The following is a 24,545-nucleotide window of genomic DNA, read 5'->3' on the forward strand; positions in this document are numbered from 1 at the left end:
GCACAGTTGGGGTTAAAATCGGGAACTGCCTATAAGTAGGTGGCAATTTGGGAATTTTGCTTGGGAACTAACAACGCTAGAGAATCAATAGCTCTCAAAAGAAACTTCTGCTCGCCTTTCTCACCACCTACTTTGCTCCAGGGAGGAAAGTGTTTACTGGGACTTAGTTAGATTTTAAAAAGTGACTTTAACCATGAGCTGATAGATATTTTTATGGTTTCTAGGAAAGGGATTAAAAGTAATACCAAATGTTGGGGCCAAAGTGATCAAAGTGTGGGTGCTGCTCATTTGGGAGGTAAATGCAACACATCCCTTTGCCCCTTCTTCTCTCTAGCTTCCAGGAGGGGTGAGAGGCAACCTTTCACACATTCCTTTGTTCCTTTCTGCACTCTCGCTACAGAAGCCAGGGCTCTGCTGCCCAGTAAAGGATGTGTTAGGTAGCTTTAACCCAGAAGATCTCAAGCTGAAGTGTGATCAGAAACACCTGGTAAAGTGGTACATAATCCAGACCCTCTCCTGGAATTTGGTCACCATGTCTAAGATGCAGCGTGGGTAGTTGTATTTTTAAACAAGTACCATATATGATTCTGGTGCAGATAGTTATCTACTGTATTTGAGAAAGAGAGCCTGGACCCTGGGGCAGAATCTGGCTCTCCTGCTCAAATGAGGGGTGTTTGTGCATGTATGCACATGTGTGTGTACTTGCCCTCTTTAGTCCTGAGTTTCAGGAGAGACCTCTTATCCAAGCAAAAAAAATTGGCTCCTACCTAGCTCGGAAGAGCTCTACATTTGAGTTTGAGGCCAAGGTCAAGTGGAGTAAAAGTTCCCACTGGTTAGGCATAGACCTCTGAGCCAGTACTTCGGGAGAGAGCAGTGGTTATTAACCTTCTGCAAGTTAGAACTGCCTGGGGAGCTTTAGAACATACTGATGACTGTGCTCCACTCCCAGAGTCTGAGAGAATTGGTTTGGGTACAATCTGGACATTTAGGATTTTCAGAGTTCCTTAGGTATTTCTAATGTGCAGCCAAAATTGAGAACCACTGTTATAAGGAGAAGTATATTTTCCTAGAGCTCTGGCTAAAAACAGTCTTAATGTTAGCCTTTTAGGATGGACACTATAGAAGAAATCTTAATGTTTACATTTCCGTAAGGCAAAACAAACAAACAAAAAATCAACAATATATAAGAGTATCTGAACTAATGTTTACCTTTGAATGTGGTATAAAACTATTCTTAGTTCGGCTCCTTTTGTCCTTTGGATAAAAAGAAAGGCATGGCATGATAAAACTCAGAATTCTCTAAGGCATCTCAGATAGAGAGAAAGTTAACTACGACAATACTTCTGGCTTTAAAGACTTTCTCTAAAGAAACAGAAAAATGTTAAACCTTTATGCTTTTGATTCTCTTTTTCCTGACACTTAGCTGATCAGATTCATAGTTGATAAAGGGACAGCATTTCAGGAATATCTATGGTTTAATTATTTTACTTTTCTAGAAATAGGTAAATTTAATAGCAAAAATAGGAGTGAACTATAGCTTTTGAACAAATAGATGACCAAATTCTGAACATTAGAGGTACTTCATTAAATCTGTAGTTTCTGACCTATTCACCCAAGTTCAGTGACTAGTTTGCTTTAAACTGCCTTTTTAAAAACAATAATATGGTAAATTTGGATTTTGTGGACATTACACTATCTCTTGTCAAATACAGTGCAATTTTGGATTTAGGATTATGACAGTTGTGTTAGAAACAGGCTACCTGGGCTATGTCCGAGTTATGTTGGATCCCTGATGTAAACTTTGACTCTGTATGTTGTGTTCAAAATCACCAGTTCTAAACAAGAATCTAAGGACCCCTAGGGCAATCCATGGACTTTGTTGGGTTGGGGGTGGGGGCACAGATACTCTCATATACTCTGGAATTGTGTAATTTGAATGTATATGTTTTGTTCTATTTTCCTGGGAGATGATCCACAGCTTTTATCAGAGTCTCAAATGGTTTATAACCAAAAAGGCTAGGACCCAGAGCTTCATGTGTTTAAACAGGGAAGCTTCCACTCTAGTCCCCTTAATCACAGTGTGTTGTTCTGCACAAGATATAGAAAAGGAAAAAAAATCTGCTTTGCTCTTCAACCCTCTTTTCTCTAGGCTATAAAGATGTTTATATGATATACTGGCAGTCCTTGTGTCTCAGCTGAAATTCATTTACTATCAATTGAGCATTAAAGGGACCAGCAAAGGTTCTCTTCTTTTGCTGAAGTTTTCATACCATTCTAGGCAGAATGGGCAGTTTCGACCAGTCAGGAAAAACTGACAATGGCCAAGGAGAACCACTATATTCAATTTACAGGATGGGTGTAGCTTGTAACTTGTAGGACAGAAAGTAAATTTGATATTGTCCCATCTGATCCCTGTCCCTGCATCTAATTAACATGGTGTCAGTTTGAGGAGATAATTGTCAAAGGCTGCAAATGCAGTAAAGGTGTGCCTAACTTTAATTACATCCAACATGGAAAACTGTGGCTTTTTGGAAATGACAATGTAAAGAGTATTGGCTTTTTGAAAAAAATTAACTTTAAATAGAAAATTTATTCAACATAAAAATGTTCATTCTGATTCTTTTTCAGGAATATAAGGGAATAAAATTCTTTTCTAGGTGACATTTAGCCTCATTGTGGAGAGAAACATAACTTTTGTTAAAATAATATTTTAAAATAAAATGTGTTGAAAATTACTGTTACCTTTAAAAGATATTAAAGTGGGACAATTACATAGCTAAATTTTCTCCTGGTATGTGATATGTGATACATGATGACCTTTTATTAACAATTCTAATTCCAAAATACATGAACACTTACAGTAGTTTTTATGTGGATTTAAGGAGTGATAGTTACCTTTGTCCATACTTACTAGATATGAGGTTAAAATATTATATTTTGTAAACTTTAATTATAATGGTTTTCCTTTCAGTGAAGGTATTGTGCACTTGCATAAACAAAAGAAAAAGAAATTATTTTAAGTTGAGAAAAACATTTTCTTTAATTTGAACTACTGGATAAAATCCAGAATAATCCTTTTCATGGTATAGATATGGAAATACCTATGAGCATTTAAAATTGACATTGTGGACGTTTTTAAATTTGAGTGACCAGTAACTATCTAAAAATTATTTTAGGCCACAAAATGGTTGCTCACACCTGTAATCTCAGCACTTTGGGAGGGAGAGGCAGGCAGATAGCTTAAGCTCAGGAGTTTGAGACCAGCCTGGGCGACATGATGAAATCCCATCTCTACTACAAAAAAAAAAAAAAAAAAGTTTTTATTGGCTTTTGATTTTCTAATCAGTTGATTAACCCATATAGATGAGTCAAATAGAGACAGCAATGTCATCCCTTCTTTAGAGAAGATTCCAATTACTTAAACTTAATAATAATACATTTGAAAGCTAAAGATTCCCTCTTTCAAATGCTAGTGAAACTAATCAAATGCAAGCATTCTTTGTTACATGCTAATAATTTTTCAAAATGTTTTAATCTTTAAAATGCCATTAAGTTTGCTCCCTGTAGCTATGTTTGCAGTGGCAGAAATAAGAACAAATTAGTTTAGGTTATCTATTTGCAAATTGAAAATGAACATAATTGATTGCAAGACTCATAAAAATTGGATATTAATTCTTGAGGAAGAAGAGTGAAGCTACTTTTCTAGGTGATATTTATCCCCAAATATGGAAGAGTATGGGTTTTAAAAAATTATTATTACAAAACATTTTAAACACTAATTTTATTTAGTATTTTCATACTATTACTATTTCAGGATCTTTGGGTGGGATGTCTAGATAGAATTTCCGCTGGAGCTTTGGAGCGTATCTAGTAGGACATAAACTATTTCTTGGCTTACAAAGCTTAGAAAAAGACTCTGATCCTTGCACATTTTTAAAAACAATCTGTATTATTTATTTAATCCTAAGTATTTTTTTTAAAACTGCTGTCATGCTACTTCACCTAGTTCTGGGTGCTGTTCTTTTGGGCAATGCTATCTTGGACCTAATCTTTGAAACAACCTATATGGTCTAGCAAGGCACATGTCAGTCAGGCTTTAGGTTGGAGCTAGGCCTGGAAAATGTTTTTCAGACAATTCTGTGTCTATCCTTTCATCCTGAGCTGGAACTACTGAGTGTGATGGAAACAAATGCATCAGGTGGCTTGTTAGGTCTTGTAAGGGTCCTGCAACTCTCATGCTCTGTAAATGCATTGTGTGGAGAGGGTTAGGACAGCCTTCAGGTAGTAGCTAAAGATGCTAGAGCCTCTGAGGACCTCTTCACTGAGATTCCTAATGCTAGAGTCTGGCCTCTGCCATCACTGGGGGCATTTGGGGCCTGGCCTTGCTAGTGATAGCTGCATAGGGCCGTGAGACCCAGCTGATCATCACTGGGTGAGGAAGTGTCAGGGTCACTGCAGATCTGAGTCAGGGCTAAGCTCAGGATTTCTTTCTTTTCTTTGTAAAACCGTAGTTCTTGTCCTGCTTTCCTGGCTTCCTCCAACTGCCTGAGGGCCGTTCGTAGCTCTTGAGAGACAATTCCTGGCGCCTCCTGCTCCTTCATGATCCAGTCCAGGGCCATGTGGCTGCGCATCTTTTCATCTAGAGAATACTGAGAATAGTAGGAGATGACTTCCTGGGGGCCAAGAAACGAGGTCCAGGGTGTCAGTAAAGAGCAACACGGCACCTGTCCACATGCCTCCCCCCTGCTCCCCACATCCATTAGGGTTTTTTCAACAACCCAGCCTCTCTCATTTTCAAAAACTGAAACAAAAACCCACTGGTTTACTTCTGTAAAGGGAATGAAGGGCTAAGTTAGCCTAGCAAACAAAGCACACCACTCCAGTTTGAGTCCAAATACACCACCAGGAATGACTCGATAATGTTCACAAAACACAGCTCTGCCATTTCTACAAAAACAAGCCATTCACTGAAAATACATTCCTACAACAATTGGTATGAATATGGCCTCATTTATTCATTGAACCCTGCTGCTCAGCATTATTTCCTTTGGCAAGATAGAGAGAGGGAGGTAGCCCTACAGAGGGACTTGGGCAGCATGGGGTTTGGTCAAATCCACTGAAGAAAGCAGGAAGCTCTTAGTTTAGGGCAAGACTTAGAAACCAGGAGAATCAACTGTGCTGTTAGCACAAGAAAGACGGTCCAACTCCTCGCAGTAACTACAGAAGGGAGTTTAGGAGTGTACAATGGAAGGTAGACATCTCCATTATTGATATCATAATGATAACAGCATGGTACATTGTCTTTTACTTTTGCAAACAATTTAAAAATTAGTTACTGCCTGTCAATTCTTGTGTGAAAAATTCGTCAATACATAATAACGTCATATGCAGAGTTGATCATGTGGAGTGAAGGCATTACTTATTTTTATTTTCAAGAGCATATGGTATGCATTCATGAGTTTAACAAATTAAAAACAATCATGGAAAAGTGTTTGTAACCCAACCAGCATATTTCAAAGGCCTTTTGTAAAATCAAAGGAAAAGGAAAAAACAAACAAACAAACAAACAAAACAAAGCCATTGTCAGCTACTCATTTCTTTTCCATCTTTGGCAAGTGAAACCTAGACTTTCTAAGCAAAGAACAACTAAAAACTCCGGGGGGGCTGCAATGCATGGAAAGCTCCTTACATCCACCTTTACCTTGCTGACTCCTAGAGGCTTTCTTCCTCATACAAATTCCTATTAGGAAATTTTCAGAAATAAACAACATTCTGACACATATTCTAATGGTGGGTAGAGGAAGAATAAATCTTGGAGAACAACAGGTGAAAAACCATTAAATACCCAGGAGAGGGCTTACATTAGCTGTTAAAAAAGGCAGAAGGGGTACTCCTCATAAATAACAAAGAAATCAGGAGACCCTGTCTCTGAAAAATAAAGGAGAAACTTCTAAACCAAAAAAATGGGAGTAATTAAATGCTGGCTTGCCAACCTTTATAATTGTTTCTGTTGTTTACAGGGGACTTTGGCAGGAGTGGGAAATACTCTTCTACCACCAACCTCTAATGAGGAGGTTTCAGAAGCAGTGCATTTTCAAGTTTCTGCATCAGAAGGTACATGAGGGCACACGTTCCAAGGAGGCAGGGGAGGTGTATGGAGTAGGTCCAGCATTTGCTTCAGAAGCCGTCGGCCTTTATGATCCTTTTGATTTGCATTGAGTACAGGTACCTAAATCAGTTCTGTGCCCAGCCAGTGTTCTTTTAATGTATATATTTGGTCAGTCCCTGACTCAATGAGACTGTTTTATATACTTCTTCATGTGTTCTCTGCTTTTAATAAATAAGGTACCAAATTTATATTTGGAAAAATCAGAATAAAGAAAATCTCTTAGGAAAATGATGAGCTGCCTACTGAGTTCACATAACACTAACCTAGACTTGACTGGAAAATCTTACCTGTCGGGAACACTTTGTTTCACGAAGGGCTTTTAGGCTTCCATTCCAGTGCAATAGTTGAAAAATGGTCATCAGCTCCTACAAAACCCAAACACCTATCATTGGTTCCAAAGCAGAAATGTGCGTTGGTGAGAGCTGAGCAGGGCATAACTCTAATTCCCAAATAGATCAGTTAACAGAATGCACAATATTGTCACAACACTTTGGAAATTTCCCAATCCCAGTGTTCCTAGGCTTCTGAAACATTTTTCCCTCCCTCCTTTGCTATATCCACAGCACTATATTACATTACTTGTGTAATGAAATGACTAAATACTTAACAAATGTCTTTCAGCATTAAAAATACTACACGGAACAGTTCTATACTCAAGAAATTATTTAAATATACCAGGACATCTGAGAAATAGTGTATGGGCAAGGTTTTACATGGTATCATTTTTTAAAATTGCTCGAGTTGGAGAATATCTTAAAAGATCACCTTTAGAGGAATGGCTAAAGTGTGATACGTCCATACTACTGAACACTCTGCCATCATAAAGATGAGAACATTCCATAAGTTTAAATCGAATTCTATGATGTGTTAAAAGCAAGGTACACAACCCTGTGCGCTGTATGCTCCTATTTGATTAAGAAGATCCCTACACACATGCTTGCTTGTAAATCCCTAGAAGGGTTCCAGTAAGATACAAAAGGATCTGGTAACATTAGCTGTCTCTGAAATGCCAGAGGAGTTCCTGGGGGACAGGAGTAGGAGGGAGACCTTCTTGTGACATTATTTTGTAAAACTTACTGTTTTGAATCATGTGACTATGTTATATTTTAAAGAAAACAATTTAACTTTAAAAAATTTAAGCCAAAAAATAAACGTACAAATATAGTTAAATAACATTGACAGGAGGCCATTAGTTTGGCCAGAGGTACCGCATTAGGCCTAACAGGCCAAATCAAAACCGAGTCACTCATGCTGAAGTTCTAGATCACCATGCTGAAATGAAGCTGTTTATGTGAGCTTCCTAGAAATCAGGAGAAAAAGACAGATAATTGCCAAATCCCCAAGCAAGCTATTTTTAGCCAGCATAATAAAGAAGTCCCTCCTGCTTTAATCTTTATGAGAGAAGTAACTATGAAATGACCAATCCACTTTCTGTCCTCCGTTTCTACCTTTTTCAGCCCTTTTCTGCCTAAAGCCAACTTCCTCTGCTCAGCTCATCAGAACACTCTATTTTACAGAAGGAGGTGTTACCCAATTCTAAAATTGCAAGTAAAAGTGAGCTAGATCATTAAACTAAATTTATTATAATTTTGTCTTTGGGCAATAGAAAACATATAATGAACAAACTACAGAAACAGTTCAATACTCGTAAATTTATAAATTCAGTCAAGAAAAGTGCCTTGAAATATAGACAATAAAGTTATATTGACATTAAAACTCACACATGGGTTCCAAATCCAAGGGCCAGGCCTGACGACAGCATTCACACTATCAGCACCATCATTTCCTTGCCTTTTGTGACATCAAGGGCAAGCTAAGGTATGTAAATATACTGAAGATTTTCATTTTCCTAATGTGCTTACAATTAGAAGTTTTCCACTGAAGTTATTTGCATTTCATTTACAGTTTTTTGTGTGTGTGTGTGTTTTTTTTGACAGAGAGATATCTATTGTGGATTAATAGCATAACTACAACCACATAATTATTGAAAAATAACTCTGTACAATCAAGGAACTTTCATGTCTTAAAAAATCTTTATGAAAATTTAACGCAGGCAGGTGTTCCTACTGCCCATTCAAAAAAGCTCTTAGCTGGGCACGGTGGTGTGTGTCTATAGTCCTAGCAACTTGGGAGGCTGAGGCAGGAGAATTGATTGAGCCCAAAAGTTTGAGACCAGCCTGGGAAACATAATATTTTATCTCTTAAAACAAAACAAAAAAGCTGACTTGAATTAGCTGTCTTTACAACTGCCTGCTCAGGAAATATTTTTCTTATGAAAATCGGGAGACTCATAGTCAGGTTTTAGGCATCTTAAAATTATTTGGTAAAATTTAAAACTATCAGAGTATTAGAAGAGCAAATAGCACCTCTCTCATGTCTAAAATTGGTGTTAGAATGAAAAGTTTTTCTTCTTTTCTGTCAGAGATCCAACTTGGCATTTTGTCTAAGTTCACCGCACAGTAAGCACTCTGAGCGCCCACAGACACCTCAGTAAAAGCAAAACCACTTGTGTCTGCTAATTAAAACAGATATGAATACCAGCTGGGCTGCTCATTCAGCCCCAAATGGAGACCTCCCTGTCTGCCCAGGGACCTGGGTCCGGTGCCCAGGGATGCCATCCCCTCATGGCCCCTCTCCTCCACATCTTTCTGCCCTTGTTCAGATTTTCACTTCATTACATCACTATGCTAATTTGAAAAAGTGGGAGTCCTTTGTTCTAGAAACCAAATCTCATCCAGTCTGGCTGTCACTGCTGTTCTTCTCAGGCTTTCCATCAAAATACCCCTAGTGGCTGAGGACGGCAAATTTGTGCTGCCCTTCCTACCATACTGACAAACCTACTCACTGAATACTTTGAAGCCATCAAAATGAATAGGAAGGAAGGTTTGTTTTTTTTTTTGTTTGTTTTGTTTTTTAATATTTGGGAACCAGTCTCTGATGTAACAGGAAGGCCAATATTTGCAAATAAGAAAAATTTTTTGGTTTTATGTTTTATAAGAATCCACTCAAATTGTGTATTCTATTTATAAATATTGGCCTGGTACGGTGGCTTACACCTGTAATCCCAGCACTTGGGAGGCTGAGGCAGGTGGATCACTTGAGGTCAGGAGTTGGAGACCAGCCTGGGCGACATGGGGAAAACCTGTTTCTACTAAAAATAAAACATTAGCAGGGTATGGTGGTGGGTGCCTGTCATCCCAGCTTCTTGGGAGGCTGAGGCAGGAGAATTGCTTGAACTTGGGAGGCAGAGGTTGCACTGAGCTGCCATCATGCCACTACACTCCCACCTGGGCAACAGAGGCTCTGTCTCAAAAAAGAAAATAAATATCACTCCAGTCCTCCATCTGACCCCCACAACCCTAAATCTTTATGTAAAGTTGAGAACCCAGACACATATACTGGATTTATTTTGTGGCTTCCAGTAGCTAGCTATCTTGGCATTGTTCTTACGTCCTGTGGCCCAGTTTGAGAAACAGCCTATTGTTAACAGGGCTCTTAGTTCCATCCTCCGAGAATTGTTGACTCAGAAACATACTCTTCTTCCTCTGGGGTCTTCTGGGCTCCCTTTCTTACCTCTACACTAACTGCTGTTTCCACTCCATAAGCAACTATCATTCCACCCTGAAAATCTCCTAAGACTTTGGAATTCACAACTCTACTGTGAACAGAGCCAAAACTTTCTCATGCCCCTTGATAACCTTCCTCTTTCAAAAATGTCCCCAAAGAGACTTGAACTGTTTTTGTGTCCAGGGTGAAGGTCATCCTTCTCACTACCTCTGGTTTGTCTAAACTTTTATCCCATCACAAAGCAGCGGTTTTTTTTCTCTCTGGTAACACAACTGCCACTTCCTCAGTGTTGCTCTTAAAATTCCCTAGGGAAGATGACCTCCTTTCCAACTTCTTACATTATATCCCCTTCTAGTTTTTGTCCTCTGTAGAGATATTCTTTTTGCCATCATTATATAAAGTATATTTAAATATTATCACATATTTTTTGTCTCACTTCTTTATTTCCCCTCATAAGATCAAATTCACTATCTTCAAATTTTTCCAAACTATTTGAGATCTCAGCTCAACCCCAGGAAATCTTCGCATGCCTCTGACCGTTTCTATCAGAAATCCTTGCATGATGGCAGAGTGGCAAGGAGAGGGCTGCTGTGGAGTTCTGCTTGCTAGTTTCCCAGTGATTCCTGATGCCTCATGTTTGCTGGCTCACTTTCTACCTGGAGAAGCTCCGTTTCTCTAAAGGAATTCATGTAGCCAGGAGCCATGGAATGTGCCTGTAGTCTCAGCTACTAGGGAGGCTGAGGCAGGAAGATTGTGATTTTGAGCCCAGCCTGAGCAAAATAACAAGACTCTGTCTCAAAAAAAAAAAAAAAAAAAAAAAAAAAAAAGAATACATATAAAATTAAAAAAAAAAAAAAGGAAATTAGTGTTGTCTTTTCCTGTGAGGGTCTGTTGTACTCCTCACTGAAATCTTTTGGGCTATGGTGTTTGGTTTGTGGGGTAATGTGGAAACCTGAGGGGCCTGGCTGGACCAACTAGAAAAACAAGAAGTTGGCCTCATGAGGTGAGGCAGGTGAGGTAAGATTTAAATTGAGTGGGGCCAATTATACATGTTCACAGTCTTTTATTTATAATTCTCATATTTTGTTTATCATAAATTTTTTTGCATGAATTTTGAGTTTGAAAAATATTGCATTATAATATTTATCCTGATTATGAAGTTTTTAAGCATCCCTTTTAATTTTGTACCCAAGTCAAATGCCTCACTTGCCTAACCCTCGTCTGGTCCCTTCTTGTGGCTCTGTCTCAGGGACAAGCCTGGCTTCACAGGCATGAGGTCTCTGCAGTTGCACAGGGCCCCTGCCTGGTTTAGTGCTCTGCTGTCTTGAAATTCTTGGTACAGCTAGTGCTCGACTTACAACCACGGTCGGGACTGTGGACCGGTCGTAACACGATTTGGTCGTGAGTTGAGTAGGCTATATGTACAGTTGAAATGGTGCACGTGGAGATGGTAGTGCTGCTGGAAGCTGGTCTGCACTGTCGTACGCCCAGCTGGGCAACGTTTGCACTGCCAGACGCGGAGCAGTCGTGGCTAGCGATTGTGGTCGTAAAGTCGAATGGTCGTAAGTTGCATAGGTGGTAAGTCGATCAATACCTGTAATTTTTGAACAAGAGCCCCTGGATTTTCATTTTGCACTGGGCTGGGCCAATTATCTAGCTGGTCCTGGCTAGCAGATTAAATTTAATACAGAATGAAGAATCAAGCTGTGTGTTTTCTTTCCTCTTTGGGAAAATTTCAGTTGCAGCTCTCACTCTTCAGCTTTCCGGGTTTATTTTGTCATTCATTTCATTTAAACCGACAACAACGGGGCTCTGTCCTCACAGCCTTTCCTGGTGTTGCCTCCTGTTAGAAACAATGTTTGGCTTTTCAGCTACTTCTAGGGAGGAAATGCTCACTGCTTCTTTTTGGAACTCTGTCTAGGAGACTGGCTTGGCTCTGTGATTCATCAGAAATAAGAAAAACAAACACTGTAAATGGAGAACTTGAAAAACAGGTGGGCACCATCTCCCCAACCAACGGAATGGATGTAAGAGGAAATTTGTTTATGGGATGAGGTTTTAAAAGGCAACCTGGAGAATTTAGCAAAGATGTAAATAAACAACTCTTCTTTGGATTGCATTAGGCTTCAGAATAAATATATTAACCAGCTTCAGTCAAAGTCTGCCTAGAATCTGACCTTGACAAGACCCAGTGACTAGTGCTGATCCCAACCCTCCCGCAAATAGCAGGCAGTTTTCTCTGTGGCAGGGCTACCTCGAAACAGGCATTCCGGCTTCCCTCCCACGAAGTGAAGGTAAGCAGAGGCCTATCATGTTTCCTCTGAGTGCTGGCTGCAGGATGGCCCCCCTTGAAAGCCCGAGGGCAGTCTGGAGACACCAGCCTTGTTTTTATATGGTAGAGTCATCCATAGCTAGATACAAACACACATCTATTACCCACCAGGGGTACTGGATTGCTGTGTTGGCTGCAGAAACAGCCCAGGTCTGTGGTCGATTCCCATTATGTGTAGACACAAGCAGATGTATTTAACCCAGGCCACTAAGGAATGTGCCAGGTCCCAGCAGGCAAACTTGGGCTGGTGGAAGGAAAAGGGATGCACACCACAGGCCCTCCTCCTGCGGAAGGGAGTATGGATTTTCCCTACCCTCACATCTTCCTCTTCCTTTGTTCCCATCCTGTATCCAGACTCCTTTAGGAGAATTTATGAAGCATGTCCACAGTCGGATTCAAATTATTATTTCGCAAATTTAAACACCTTACTACAGACCACACAGAAAACATATAGCCTATAGCAAAGCAATTAAAGTATTACTAAAAGAGGGTTGAGTAGAGCCTTTCATAGTACTTGGAAGGAATTTTAAGAATTTTTCTTTTTTTAAATCTCACCTTCCCCCATCTTTGGCAGACTAAACCAATCACACTGAAAATCATTCTTAATTTTTCCAAAAATAGCACTAAATCACATCCAAGCTACTATGTACTAGGGTAGGCAGTGTTCATTCCATAATAAAAGAAGTAAAATATTATTTGGAGGAGGAAGAGGAATTAAATGAAATTCCTGTTTGGGGGAAGCATTATGCCAGATGCTTTATAAATGTCACACTACTTAAGTCCCACAAAAAAAGTCCTACAAAATGGGCATGATTATTTCTATTTTATAGATGAGAAAACTGAGTCTCAGAATGGACAAGCTCAGAGATGGCAAGTGGTAGAGCAGGCTTCACACATAGGTCTCTGTATGGATGTTTCTTAAAGTTTACATGCTTTCTCTTGAAAGGACACCTCTTTTTAAAAAAAGTTTTTCCTCTGTTTAATTTTAGATTGTTAAGAAAAAAGGGACCTTTTACAGATTGACTCTTTTATCCTAGAATAGGGTCCCTGAACCATTTTGTGCAGGTTCAAATAGAGTTAGATTAGACAAAGTTGTCAACGAAATCTATCCAGTAGCCGCTGGCATTTCAAGCAAAGAGTCCTTCAGAAATACATATAATAAGGGTTTTTTTACTTCACTGAGCATTCACCATACCTCAGGCACTCTTTTGGATGCTACCCATATCATCCCATTTAATCCTCACAATAGCACTGGGAGGAAGGTAGTGTTATTCTCTCTGATTTACACACAAATGAGGAAACAGATTTTGAGGTAAGGAACAGAGCTAGGCTTAAACTGGCCAGCCCGCTGCAGAGCCTGGGTCAGAGCCACTGAACTGACATGCGCCCCATTCACTTCAGAGGACAGGCTTAAAGGATACCTTGCTGCTTCCTAACCAAGACAGGCGGTGTCACAGGTCAGTAACCATGGCTGCTTAAGGATAAAACTGGATGACCAAGATTTAGGATGGGTGAAGAAAATGCATTTTTGCTGCACTCATACAGAAGGCTAATAGATAATATTTATTTTTTAAAAATGTGCAGGGGGGCCATATCCATCTGAGAAGTTGTTTTACCATTGTGGTCAGGAAAGGAGTTTGAAAGGCACCGAAGAAGGTATTTAAAAGTTGTGGCTCCAGAAGGGCTCAGCTCACCATTGTAAATTATACCGTGAGGAACGTTTTTGCCCACGAAACCTTATACCTCTGATTGCTTCTTGGAATATAACCTAAGAAAACAGAATTTCTAGGGGTGAACTCTCTTTGTTATATTGCATTCTGATTCCTACCAGCATTGCATGTGTATAGATGTTCAGTTGCACTGCACTGGAGTTAAGATTTTTAGAGGGAAGCACATTTCATGCTCAATCACTACTAAATTTCTATCTGTCCAGCTCAATATAGATAATAGTCAGATGTGTGAGTTCAGAGATCAGACTGCCTGATCCTGAACCTTAGTTCTGCCATCCTTCAATGATATCATGAGGGTAATGATAGGATCTACCTCATACAGTTATTATGAGTGTTAAACTATGATACTATTTGTTAAATACTAAGCATGGGCCAAAGTAAGCATCCAAGTGTCAGCTGTTATTACTATTGTTATTAACAATATATTTTAGAAATAATAGGTAATATTGTTCCTAATCTCTTGTTATTTGTCAGCGGTGGATGAAAAAGGGTTACATATTGTTAATTTTTTTTTATTTGGTTGATGATAGGAGGTGGCAGAACTTGTTTAATAGAAAACCAGACCCAAGGAGGGTTTTGTTCAATATACACTGCAGGAAATTTCAGAAGTCATAGAACTTCTGAAAATTAAGAAGCAGATGGTAACAACCAACATTTCAAACTGTTTGAATTGGTTTGAGGGGAACTTTGTACTGAAGGGCAGGTGAAACGTTATAGAATCAAAAGAATGTGGTGTACCTCACCTATTTCTTAGATTTAGCTTTTACTTTCCTTTATAAATGCAAATATTGTTGCCTGATTGCTTGTTTGTTTAGGCCTATGAAATGTGGCTACCATGCTGGATTCCAGGAGGGTTAATTTAAAATGACCAAAACCACTTAATACCTAAAGATTATTGGGTCAGGAGATGTTAGTGATAAGAGCTGCATTTCTCTTAGGCTTCTGGATTGGATAATCAAATAAACATGTGGCATACAGGCAAGGTACCTGAAACTCCAGCATGGTCTTCCCCATGTTTGACTCCAGCATGTAGTGATAGGCTCCAACACTGGTGCTGGGGTCGTCTGCATCATCTAAAGTGCCCTTGGGAAAGAAAGCAGAGAAAAGAAATTACTGATTTTTCCTACTCTTCTTTGAGAATGGTCACAAATTAATTCTGTGACCACAAAGCAAGACTTCTATTATTGTTATAACCCAAACAGACATTCACTCTACAACCAAGTCTCCAGTTGATTTGAGGGTTTTGTAATCAATTTGAATTGGGCTTTTGATTAGAATGCTGTTATATACTCTCTGATAGAATAATTTTCCAAAAGAAGACATTTCTGTACGATTGCACAGGGTTTTGTTGGTGGTGGTGGTAATATTTGCATGGCTGAGCTCTGAGGCTGCCTTCATTGGTTATTGAAATCTTGAAACACGACTTTGCTCTGATTCCAATGATAACCAGGCAAGATTATATAATTGACATGGAAAGAATTCGTCAGTTGTATGGACCATTCATATTTTACTGCTGTGATTCTTAATAGGAACTTTTCATAATATGCTGGTGTTTAGCCTGGAGACATGGATCATGGTTTATATTTTTCACTCCTGTACCACTTAATCTTTAGGAAACGAGGTGGGTGGGTGATGGGTAGAAATGAAATTCCCTTTCAGTTTGGGTGTGGGGAGTGGTGCTGAGAAGCTAAGACAAGTCTGGTATGGCCTTTGGGCCAGCTCTTCCGTATGCTATGGATGTGGATTCCTGGGAAGGTGGGCAATGGTGACTTTGAGACTGAACAAACAAGTGCCAGCATCAGATAGCAGCAAATTTATAGCTTTTGAATGCAGTAACATTAACACACTGCTGCTGAAATATTTATGTGGGCTTTTTAAATATCCCAGAGGAAATCCATCTAGAAGCATGCAAACCATATATATATATTCTGTTTCCTTAGAAATTTCCATTAAAAAAATGATAAATTACTTTTACACTGAGGGCCCTTCCCTGCTCCTGAATAAATTTCACACTTATATAAATCAGGCATCATTTTCCTAACCTCTCTTCCTCACAAGCACTTGAAATTTACAGGACTGGAAAATAAAGGCTTCCTTTCATCCTCAGACCAGATACAGAGCAGAACTCCCTGCCATCTCCCAGCTAAGTCAATCACTCTTCTTCCCCTGCTCCTTCCTTATCTCTCCTTTAGCGATAAGAAGATTTATGAGGGGAAAAGGGCCACATCTAGTCTGATAGTGTTTCCTTCATCATCAGCAGCTGCACCAGAATGACAGCGCCTTTCTAGTTAGGGGAAACAGAGAAGGAAATCTCAGGTGGGGTTTATCTGTGCTAAAGGCAAGCTGGAGGTAGCCAATCTCTTTAGTAATGCCAGGTTCCTGCCCTTGAGCACACACAGGGAGATACTTGCCACAGGTGGGGACCCAAGGCTTCTTCCTTGGCTTATAGTTTGGAAGAAATGGGAGTTGGGAGCTCCAAATCATTTATGGAACAAATATCCTGTTCTGTATTGCTATATTAAAAAAAAAAGTACTATCTAATTTTTAAGACAGGTTGTTTTGCTCTTTTTCATTTAATTGTGTTCATTACAGAAATTTTCAAAGCTCTCCGAAGAGGTAATTGATATTAACCATAGTAATTCTAATAGCTAACACATATTGAGCATATGGTTTTTTCCATATCTAAACGGTCCGTATTTCCTTAAAAATGCAGATTGTAGGGCCCCACAATGGCTGGGGAACTGGCACTTTCAGTAAATACTTAAGATAATTTTCATGATCTTTCAAGTCTGGAGAAAACAGAGGTAGTTGTTCACTAAATTAAAGCAGTTTTCCACTTTATGTGTTCTCAGGCCCTAAAAGAATCAACACTCCTCAAAAAGCAAACATTCACTAAAACATATCGAGGTGGATCCATGATCTACCTTGATTTGAAGCTTGATTAATTGTGATCCAGAGAGATTAAAAAATATTATTGAGATGTGTGAATTTTATGATTTTCCAATGTAAGTATTCTTTTTTCCTGAAAATTAACAATTTAATTGGTAAAAATTGAATCTACAGAATTCTTTAATTTGCTGGCCAAGTGCGATGGCTCATACCTGTAATCCTATCACTTTGGGAGGCCGAGGTGGGCAGATCATGAGGCCAAGAGATTGAGATCACCATGGTCAACATGGTGAAACTCCGTCTCTACCTAAAATACAAAAATTAGCTGGGCGTGGTGGCACATGCCTGTAGTCCCAGCTACTCGGGAGGCTGAGGCAGGAGAATTGCTTGAACCTGGGAGGCGGAGGTTGCAGTGAGCTGAGATCGCCCCACTGCACTCCAGCCTGGTGACAGAGTGAGACTCTGTCTTAAAAAAAAAAAAAAAGAAAAAAGAATTTGCTCATGTTAGCATCTCTCCTGATTCAAATGCTTTAGAATTCTCAATGCAGCCACCTCCTCCTCCCCTTCCTGGTGGGTACTCACGCTGGTGGAGGCTACTGCTTCCTGAACACTTTCCATAATGAATTCCTTGGTGATCCTGCGGGAGGGCAGCTCATTGAAGAGGGAGTTGATCAGGGCCACTTTAGCTGCATCCCGCCTGGCCTCAGCTCTACTTAAGCAGCACTTGAGGAGGGAAGGAAAAAAAGGGTCATTCAAGGATTTAGCATTTCACCATTCCACTCCTGCATCAATGGGTCTCTGGACATTTCTATTTATGCATTTACTGTCCACATCTATTCTTTTCATATCCATTGCTAATCTCCCTGAAGATCCTGCAGATTTTCTTTCAGCTCTAGAGTGCATGCAAATATCTTGGTTGATCTTCAATTGCTTATTGTCTTATTTTACAGTCATTGAATGTCTACTATATGTCAGAGGCTTTGCATACTCTGTTAATGAGTAATGAAAAATAAATAATGGCTATTATTGTGTGCTAGATAATTTATATTCATTATCAGGGCCTTCCTCAAATACCTATTTCAGAGAAAAAAACGTAAAGAAAGGACAAAAGCAAGGAAATTGGAAATACTTGTAACACAATAATTAAGAACACAAATTCTAGAGTCAGCCTGTTTGGGTTCAAGTTTCAGCTCTGGCATTTACTGACTACAAGACCTTGAGTAGGTCAGTTGGTCTCTCTGCACTTCAATTTCCTCCTCTATAAAATGGGAATAATTGTAAGGTTGAGGTTAGGATCAATTGTTTAATATAGATAAAGCACTGACAATAATTGGCACATAGTAGCACTTACGAGAACAGGCCAGCCAGACCTTTTTATCTCCAGGTTAGTACAAGGATGCTGCTGTCAATATCTTTTGCTCTTGTATTTCCAACATTTATCCTCCACCTTCCTTCCAGTAACAGATCCCTGATTTTCTTGAGGACTAGACTTTCCCCCTTGCTCTCAGTCCATGTGGTTTTGGTGGGACATACTCCATTCAAACCTTCTTGAAGTTAGGGGCATAGGCAGCCTATGATTAGTGACTTATAAAAAAAATTCAGTCCCCTCAAATATAATATTGCTCTCCATCCTCCTAGACTGGCTTCTGCGGCTCATATGGATCTGGTCAGCGCATCCTGATTCTTTTCTGTCCTCCCTGTCTCTGAACAACTAACAACTCCCATTATTCAAGTTCTGGTTTGGCATGGATCCTGGGAGTGCAGATACAGGGACAAGTCCCATGAGCACTGGACTGTCCCTGGACCCCACACCTTTTGGAGAGCTCAGGAGTTGATGGCCTCTCTCCTACAGGTTCCTGTGGACTCAGGGATAAGTGTCTAGGATCCTGGACTCCTAGGGGGAAACAAGTCCCAGGAAGAGAAGTCCAGGCCCAGGTCCTGGACTCGTTGGACAAATAGGGAAGCGAGACTCTCTGATCTCCAAGGTTCCTACTACCTAAAATGCATGATTCTCAGAATCAGTAGTTGTTGATGACTGATGGGAAAGAAAAGGAAATATACCAAAGATCACGTTTCATTTTAGTTTCACAGAGCAAGGGCTCTGCACCACCAAGAGAAGAAAGCCAAATTCCTCTCATTTGCTTTCACAACATCCCTGCCTCCATCCTATCTGCCCTAGGTTTACCATCTCTGCACTATCCCGGGAACACTCCAGACTTATGCTGTCATGTCCTCTGGAGACCTGTCTCTCCTCCCCATCTCCACAAACCTAGTTGGAGTGCCCTGAAGCCAGGTTCCAGGCTCTCTGTGATTGTTCCTCAACCTTCTGGAACAGTAGTGCCTATATAATGATCCTGTCCTTGACTGTGGGTAACTTCTTGCCCACCCCCTCTCCCAGCCCCCAGGCCTGGGAGGAGCCCTCATATACTTTTGTTTTTAAAGACTAATTCTCCTTCTGTTGCCCAGGCTGTGTGCAGTGATGCAATCTTAGCTCACTGCAACCTCTACCTCCTGGGCTCAAGTGATCCTCCCCCATCAGCCTCCTGAGTAGTTGGGTCTACAGGTACTTGGAACCATGCCTGGTTAATTTTTGCATTTTTTATAGAGATAGGGTCTCACTATATTGCCCAGGCTGGTCTCAAATTCCTAGGCTCAAGCGATCCAGCTGCCTTGACCTCCCAAAATGCTGAGATTACAGGGGTGAGCCACTGCCTCCCCTCATGTATTTCCTTTTTTATTTTATTTTTTATTTCAATAGTTTTGGATACAGGTGCTTTTTGGTTACGTGAATAAGTTCTTTGGTGATGATTTCTGGGAATTTGGTGCACCTGTCACCTGAGCAGTATATTCTGTATCCATTATGTAGCCTTTTATCCTTCATCCACTCCCAACCTTCTCCCCCAAGTCCCCAAAGTCTATTATGTCATTCTTATGCCTTTGCATCCTCGTAGCTTAGCTCCCACTTATAGGAGAAAACATACAATACTTGTTTTTCCATTCCTGAATTACTCCACTTAGAATAATGGCCTCCAGCTCCACCCAAGTTGCTGCAAAAGACATTATTTTGTTCATTTACATGGCTAAGTAGTATTCCATGATGTACCACATTTTCTTTATCCACTCATTGATTGATAGACACTTAGGGTGGTTCCATAGCTTTGCAATTGCAAATTGTGCTGCTATAAACATGAGTGTGCACGTGTCTTTTTCATATAATGACATTTTTTTTCCTTTGGGTAAATACATACCCAGTAGTAGAATTGCTGGATCAAATGGTGGTTCTACTATTAGTTCTTTAAGGAATCTCTATATTGTTTTTGGATATTTCTTGAGCATCCTCCACTGGCTGAGCCAGGCTCAGAGCTTGGAGTGCTGTACATGGTGAGTGTGTTGATGAAGTAATTACAAGACTTTTGAAATGGCAAGAACATGACGCTGAGGAGAATTAAACACAAAGAAAAAAATAACAAAGGCCAACCAACCAAACAACATTTGCCAAGAGTGTAACAAAGCAGAACAATTAAGGGCAGGCAGAAGAAAATATTATAACTTAGAACAAAAAAAAAAAATCACTCATAACAAAAGAGTGATTTTCTATATAGCATTTGAATGAAGAATGGAGCTGAAGTTCCAGAATGAGTGTGGAAAGTAGTTGGGCTTTTTTTTTCTTGGTGTTGACTAACAAGCAAGAAGGATTTGGGGGAAGCTTTAGAGAGCAAGCCCATTCAAAGTTTAGACCTCTTCCAAGTTTTAGGCGACATGTATGAAACCAGGATGATTTTGACAAGACAGATTAGCTTTGTGTTATGGGCTTGGCTGAAAATTTATAAGACATTGGGTCACCAATCTTTCACTGAAGCTTGAGTGCCAGCTCTTTTAGGAAGCTTTCCCTGACTCTTGGGAAAGAGAGGCATTGAACCCATGGCACTGTAACTCTTTGCCAGTGCTCTGCCCCCGCCATCCCCTGGCTGTGAGCTCCCTAAAGGCAGAGCCTATGAATTAGTTGTCTCCTGCATCCTGTGGCCTAGTTTGCTGAATTAGCAACAATACAGCCTAAGAAACTAAAAAACAAGTTGCTAAAGCACTGGACATAATGTTCAAGAAATCCTCATAAAGAAAAGAATGAAAGATATATAATTTTTATTTTTTTAAATGGGCGCAATTTCAATAAACCTTCTATGTTATGTGTAACTTAGTAACAGAAAAATATATTAATGAATTTCAGAGGAATAATTGGTCATTGCATTCAGATTCTTTGAGGTGACCATTTTTGCCTGAGTGTAGGGTATGTTTACTAATTCTTTGGAAAAATCCATTCCCCTTTAAAAATGTTTTTGCAAGTATTACCTGACATCTGTAGGAACAGCTCATTTTAATAGGAATTTAGCTTTACAAAATCTATCCTAGAGCTCTTGGGGTTTTAGAATTTAGAGAATTAGATTCAGATCTGGGCACTCTTCAGAAACAACTTCTATCTAAATAATAGCAATTTAAACCATCTTTTATGGAGACAGAGACCTAGTAAACACTAGTTAGATAAAAGAAGCTATCTATTTTAAATAAGACCAGCTAAGTACTAGATCAAAAGCGCCACATACGTTTACAACCAAATAGCACTGCTCCGAGATCAAAGTGTAGCCTGGCTGAGAGAACAGAAAGAGCCTTAACTTAGAAAGCATGAAAAAGGACTACGGAGACCTAACCAATATCATGATTTTAAAGCAGACATATGTCTATGCTTATTTTATTGTTTCAATGTACAGAATCTTTGCTTTAAATGGGGAGAAAGTGTTCCAATTAATAAGTACATAAAATAAAATAAATTCTGAGCCATCAAAGGGCTTTTCTTGCTATTGTTCTTGGCATTTCTGAAAGACAAGTACTTCAAAATGTCTATAATGTTAACCAGCCGCTTTCTTCTAAATTCTGGAACTACAAATCCCAGCCAGTAAGGGCTGTGTATTTTTCTCTAGGGATCTTTTAATGGGACCTCTCAACCCATAATGATCTTTACGTGGGGAAGAAATTTAGCCAAATGACGATCTACTTGGTTGCAATCTAAATCAGAATGTGAATGTTGCTGTGAGAACAGGCACTGTTAAAGTTACTATCAAACAGTGGGAAACTGTCAGAAAATAAAATACGGTAAGTGACAGGACATTTTATGGATGAGCCCAAACCAGTCGTCAAAGACATCAGTTGGGGAGCGAGTGAAGTATGATGTTATTTCAAAGTAACTTCCTGCTAGACTTAGACTTCCCAAGTTATACAGTTTATTTTTGCTATTTTTCAACCAGGCCCTAATCATAAATATAGATTTGTAAACCGTGTCTTTTCTGTTAACCATTCTTACTTGTTAATATAGAAAGACAACTTCTGTCCTTTGCACTTTGTGAAAGTGCAGAGCTGGGATATTTAATAGGCCAAATTTTACTAAAGTCAGCTGTGGATTTCTTAGGCGTGTGGAGCCACATGCTTTCCGAGTGGCCAGCAGACCTCACTCAGACATTTATCTTGATGTTCAGATGCCTTTCATTTGCTGGTAGACTATAAACCACTATAATCATTTCAAAGCCTCCTGGCTCTGATCTAAAATTAAAAGTAAAAAAGAAAAAGAGTGACCATGGCATTGCTCAGGAAAACTATGCAAAGGCAGTGGTAGCTAGTTTGTAAGATTCCCCAGTGACCCCTGGCCCCGGCATTCATACCCTTGTGTAGTCCTCCCCTATACTGCACCAGGGTTCGTTTATGTGACCAATAGAATATGGTAGAAGTGATGGCATACGTCTTCCCATACTAGGTTATAAAAGACACTATGGCTTCCATCTTGGTCCCACTTGCCTTTTTTTCTAAGAGAAGAGAAGTGGAACCAAGGAGAAAAGTTACTGGCTTGGGGAAAGGCAACTGCCATGTTATGAGCAGTCCCATAGTAAGGCACACATGGCAGATAACCAAAGCCTTCTGCCAGCAGCCATCTGAGTAAGACTGGAAGCTGATCCTCCAGGCCTGAGCAAGCCTTCAAATGACTGCAGCTCCAGCTGACAGCTTACCAAAAGCAACTTCCTTCTAGAAGACCTTGAGTCAAAACCACTCAGCTAAGCTGCTTCCAGATCCCTGATCCTCGGAAACTGTGCAAGACAGTAAATGTTTGTAAGTTTTCAGGCAATTTGTTATACAGCAATAGATAACTAATACAAAGGCTTTGCTCACCACGGACAATTAAGAAGTCTCAATGAAAGGAATCTGCATTGCTGGCACTATGTGCTTGGCACTATGCTGAGCACTTTCTGTTTATTATCACATGTTGTTACCACAACAATCCTATAAAGTTGGTTTTTTATTATCCTTATTTTGCAGGTGAGGAGATAGAGGCTTAAAGAGGTTGTACATCCCAAGGTCACGCACCTTAAGACGTGAACAAAACAAGATTTACCCTCAGGTCTGTCTGACTTGAGAGTCCAGATATTTAACCACTTTGCTATTTTGCTCTTCATAGAAATGGCCACCCACTTTGGAATAAAGAGGATATATAATTTGCCTAAGGTCACATAGCAGTCCCTAAATCAATACAGTATTTTAGACAAAGCTTCAACTTTGCTCTTTTATGGGTCATTTTGATATAAGACTATAAAGGATATAAGACCTTATCTTATATCCTTTGTCACAAGGATATCTCCTCCAGTGACAAACTTGACTTCATTTAGAAGAAAAGGCCAGGGAAGATCAGTACACTGTGGGGATGTGGTACTCATTGAGGACGGGAAGATGCTGAAATTATCTCAATATCCTCATCCCTCCTGTTGTTCTTTGGATGCTTTCCTGGACTTTAGGGAAAAGGTAAATGGAAGTAGAAAGGCCAGCTGTGACTAGACCAGAGATCAAATGTTACCCTGTAGGAAGAATCTTCCTTCTAACCAGAAGTACTATCTTGATTAAGTACGGGACCAAGAGATTTTGGAATTCTACCATGTAAGGTTGCTCAACATTTCAAGACGTATTGCTAACTCTTCAAGAGTAAAAGTCATTTAAATTAAACTTCCCTCGCTGGGCATGCTAGCTCATATCTATAATCCCAGCACTTTGGAAGGCTGAGGCTGGAGGATCACTTGAGCTATGGAGTTTGAGACCAGCCTGGGCAATGTAGTGAGACCTTATCTGACTAAAATTCCGAAAATAAATAAATGAAACAAAGAATAAACTTCCCCAGCTCTGATGAATAAAAAATTCCCCCCAAGACCAGCTCATTTTGGCTCTGTATGTTATCATAAATTTAGATGACCAACAAACCACCAGGACTCTATCAAGTATACTATGAAGATTACTGCCAAGCCTAGGCCAGGAGTTTGGATCAATAGTTCGAAGACTTTAGTGTTCATAGTACAATTACCCAGGAACTTCATAAACATGTGCATTCCTGAGCCCTAAGCTGACTACTGAATCAGAATCTCTTGAGCTGTATCATGGTGGGGGATCTGCATATCATAAGATTTCCAGTTGATTCTGACACACGTGGACCATGACTCCTCTTAGAGGAATGTTGGCCAAACCTCTGCCCCTGCCATGTCTCATTTCTAACAGGCAGGGGCAGAATCAAGTTTTTTGGGGCCTGAGGCTTACACAATTTGGGGGCCCTTGTTTAAGAAAAACAATATGGGCCGGGCGCGGTGGCTCAAGCCTGTAATCCCAGCCCTTTGGGAGGCCGAGGCGGGTGGATCACGAGGTCAAGAGATCGAGACCATTCTGGTCAACATGGCGAAACCCCGTCTCTACTAAAAATACAAAACATTAGCTGGGCATGGTGGCGCGTGCCTGTAATCCCAGCTACTCAGGAGGCTGAGGCAGGAGAATTGCCTGAACC

At 40.0% G+C, this 24,545-nt stretch overlaps 1 protein-coding gene across 1 annotated transcript in view; it reads right to left on the bottom strand.

Moving 5' to 3' along the window:
* Positions 1 to 1,561: 1,561 nt before the first annotated feature.
* The window catches only part of LIX1 (limb and CNS expressed 1), a 51,400-nt gene continuing 28,416 nt past the window's right edge, over positions 1,562 to 24,545 (bottom strand). Inside the window, exons 3-6 of the mRNA XM_017507328.2 lie at positions 17,270 to 17,410; positions 14,786 to 14,881; positions 6,457 to 6,534; positions 1,562 to 4,673 (exon numbers count right to left, since the gene is read on the bottom strand). Of these exons, the coding sequence (XP_017362817.1) occupies positions 4,386 to 4,673; positions 6,457 to 6,534; positions 14,786 to 14,881; positions 17,270 to 17,410 (603 nt within the window). The 3' untranslated portion in view covers positions 1,562 to 4,385. The remainder of the gene's footprint in view (positions 4,674 to 6,456; positions 6,535 to 14,785; positions 14,882 to 17,269; positions 17,411 to 24,545) is intronic.

This window comes from Cebus imitator, unplaced genomic scaffold, assembly GCF_001604975.1.
Source record: "Cebus imitator isolate Cc_AM_T3 unplaced genomic scaffold, Cebus_imitator-1.0 Scaffold372, whole genome shotgun sequence".
Taxonomy (NCBI): Eukaryota; Metazoa; Chordata; class Mammalia; order Primates; family Cebidae; genus Cebus; species Cebus imitator.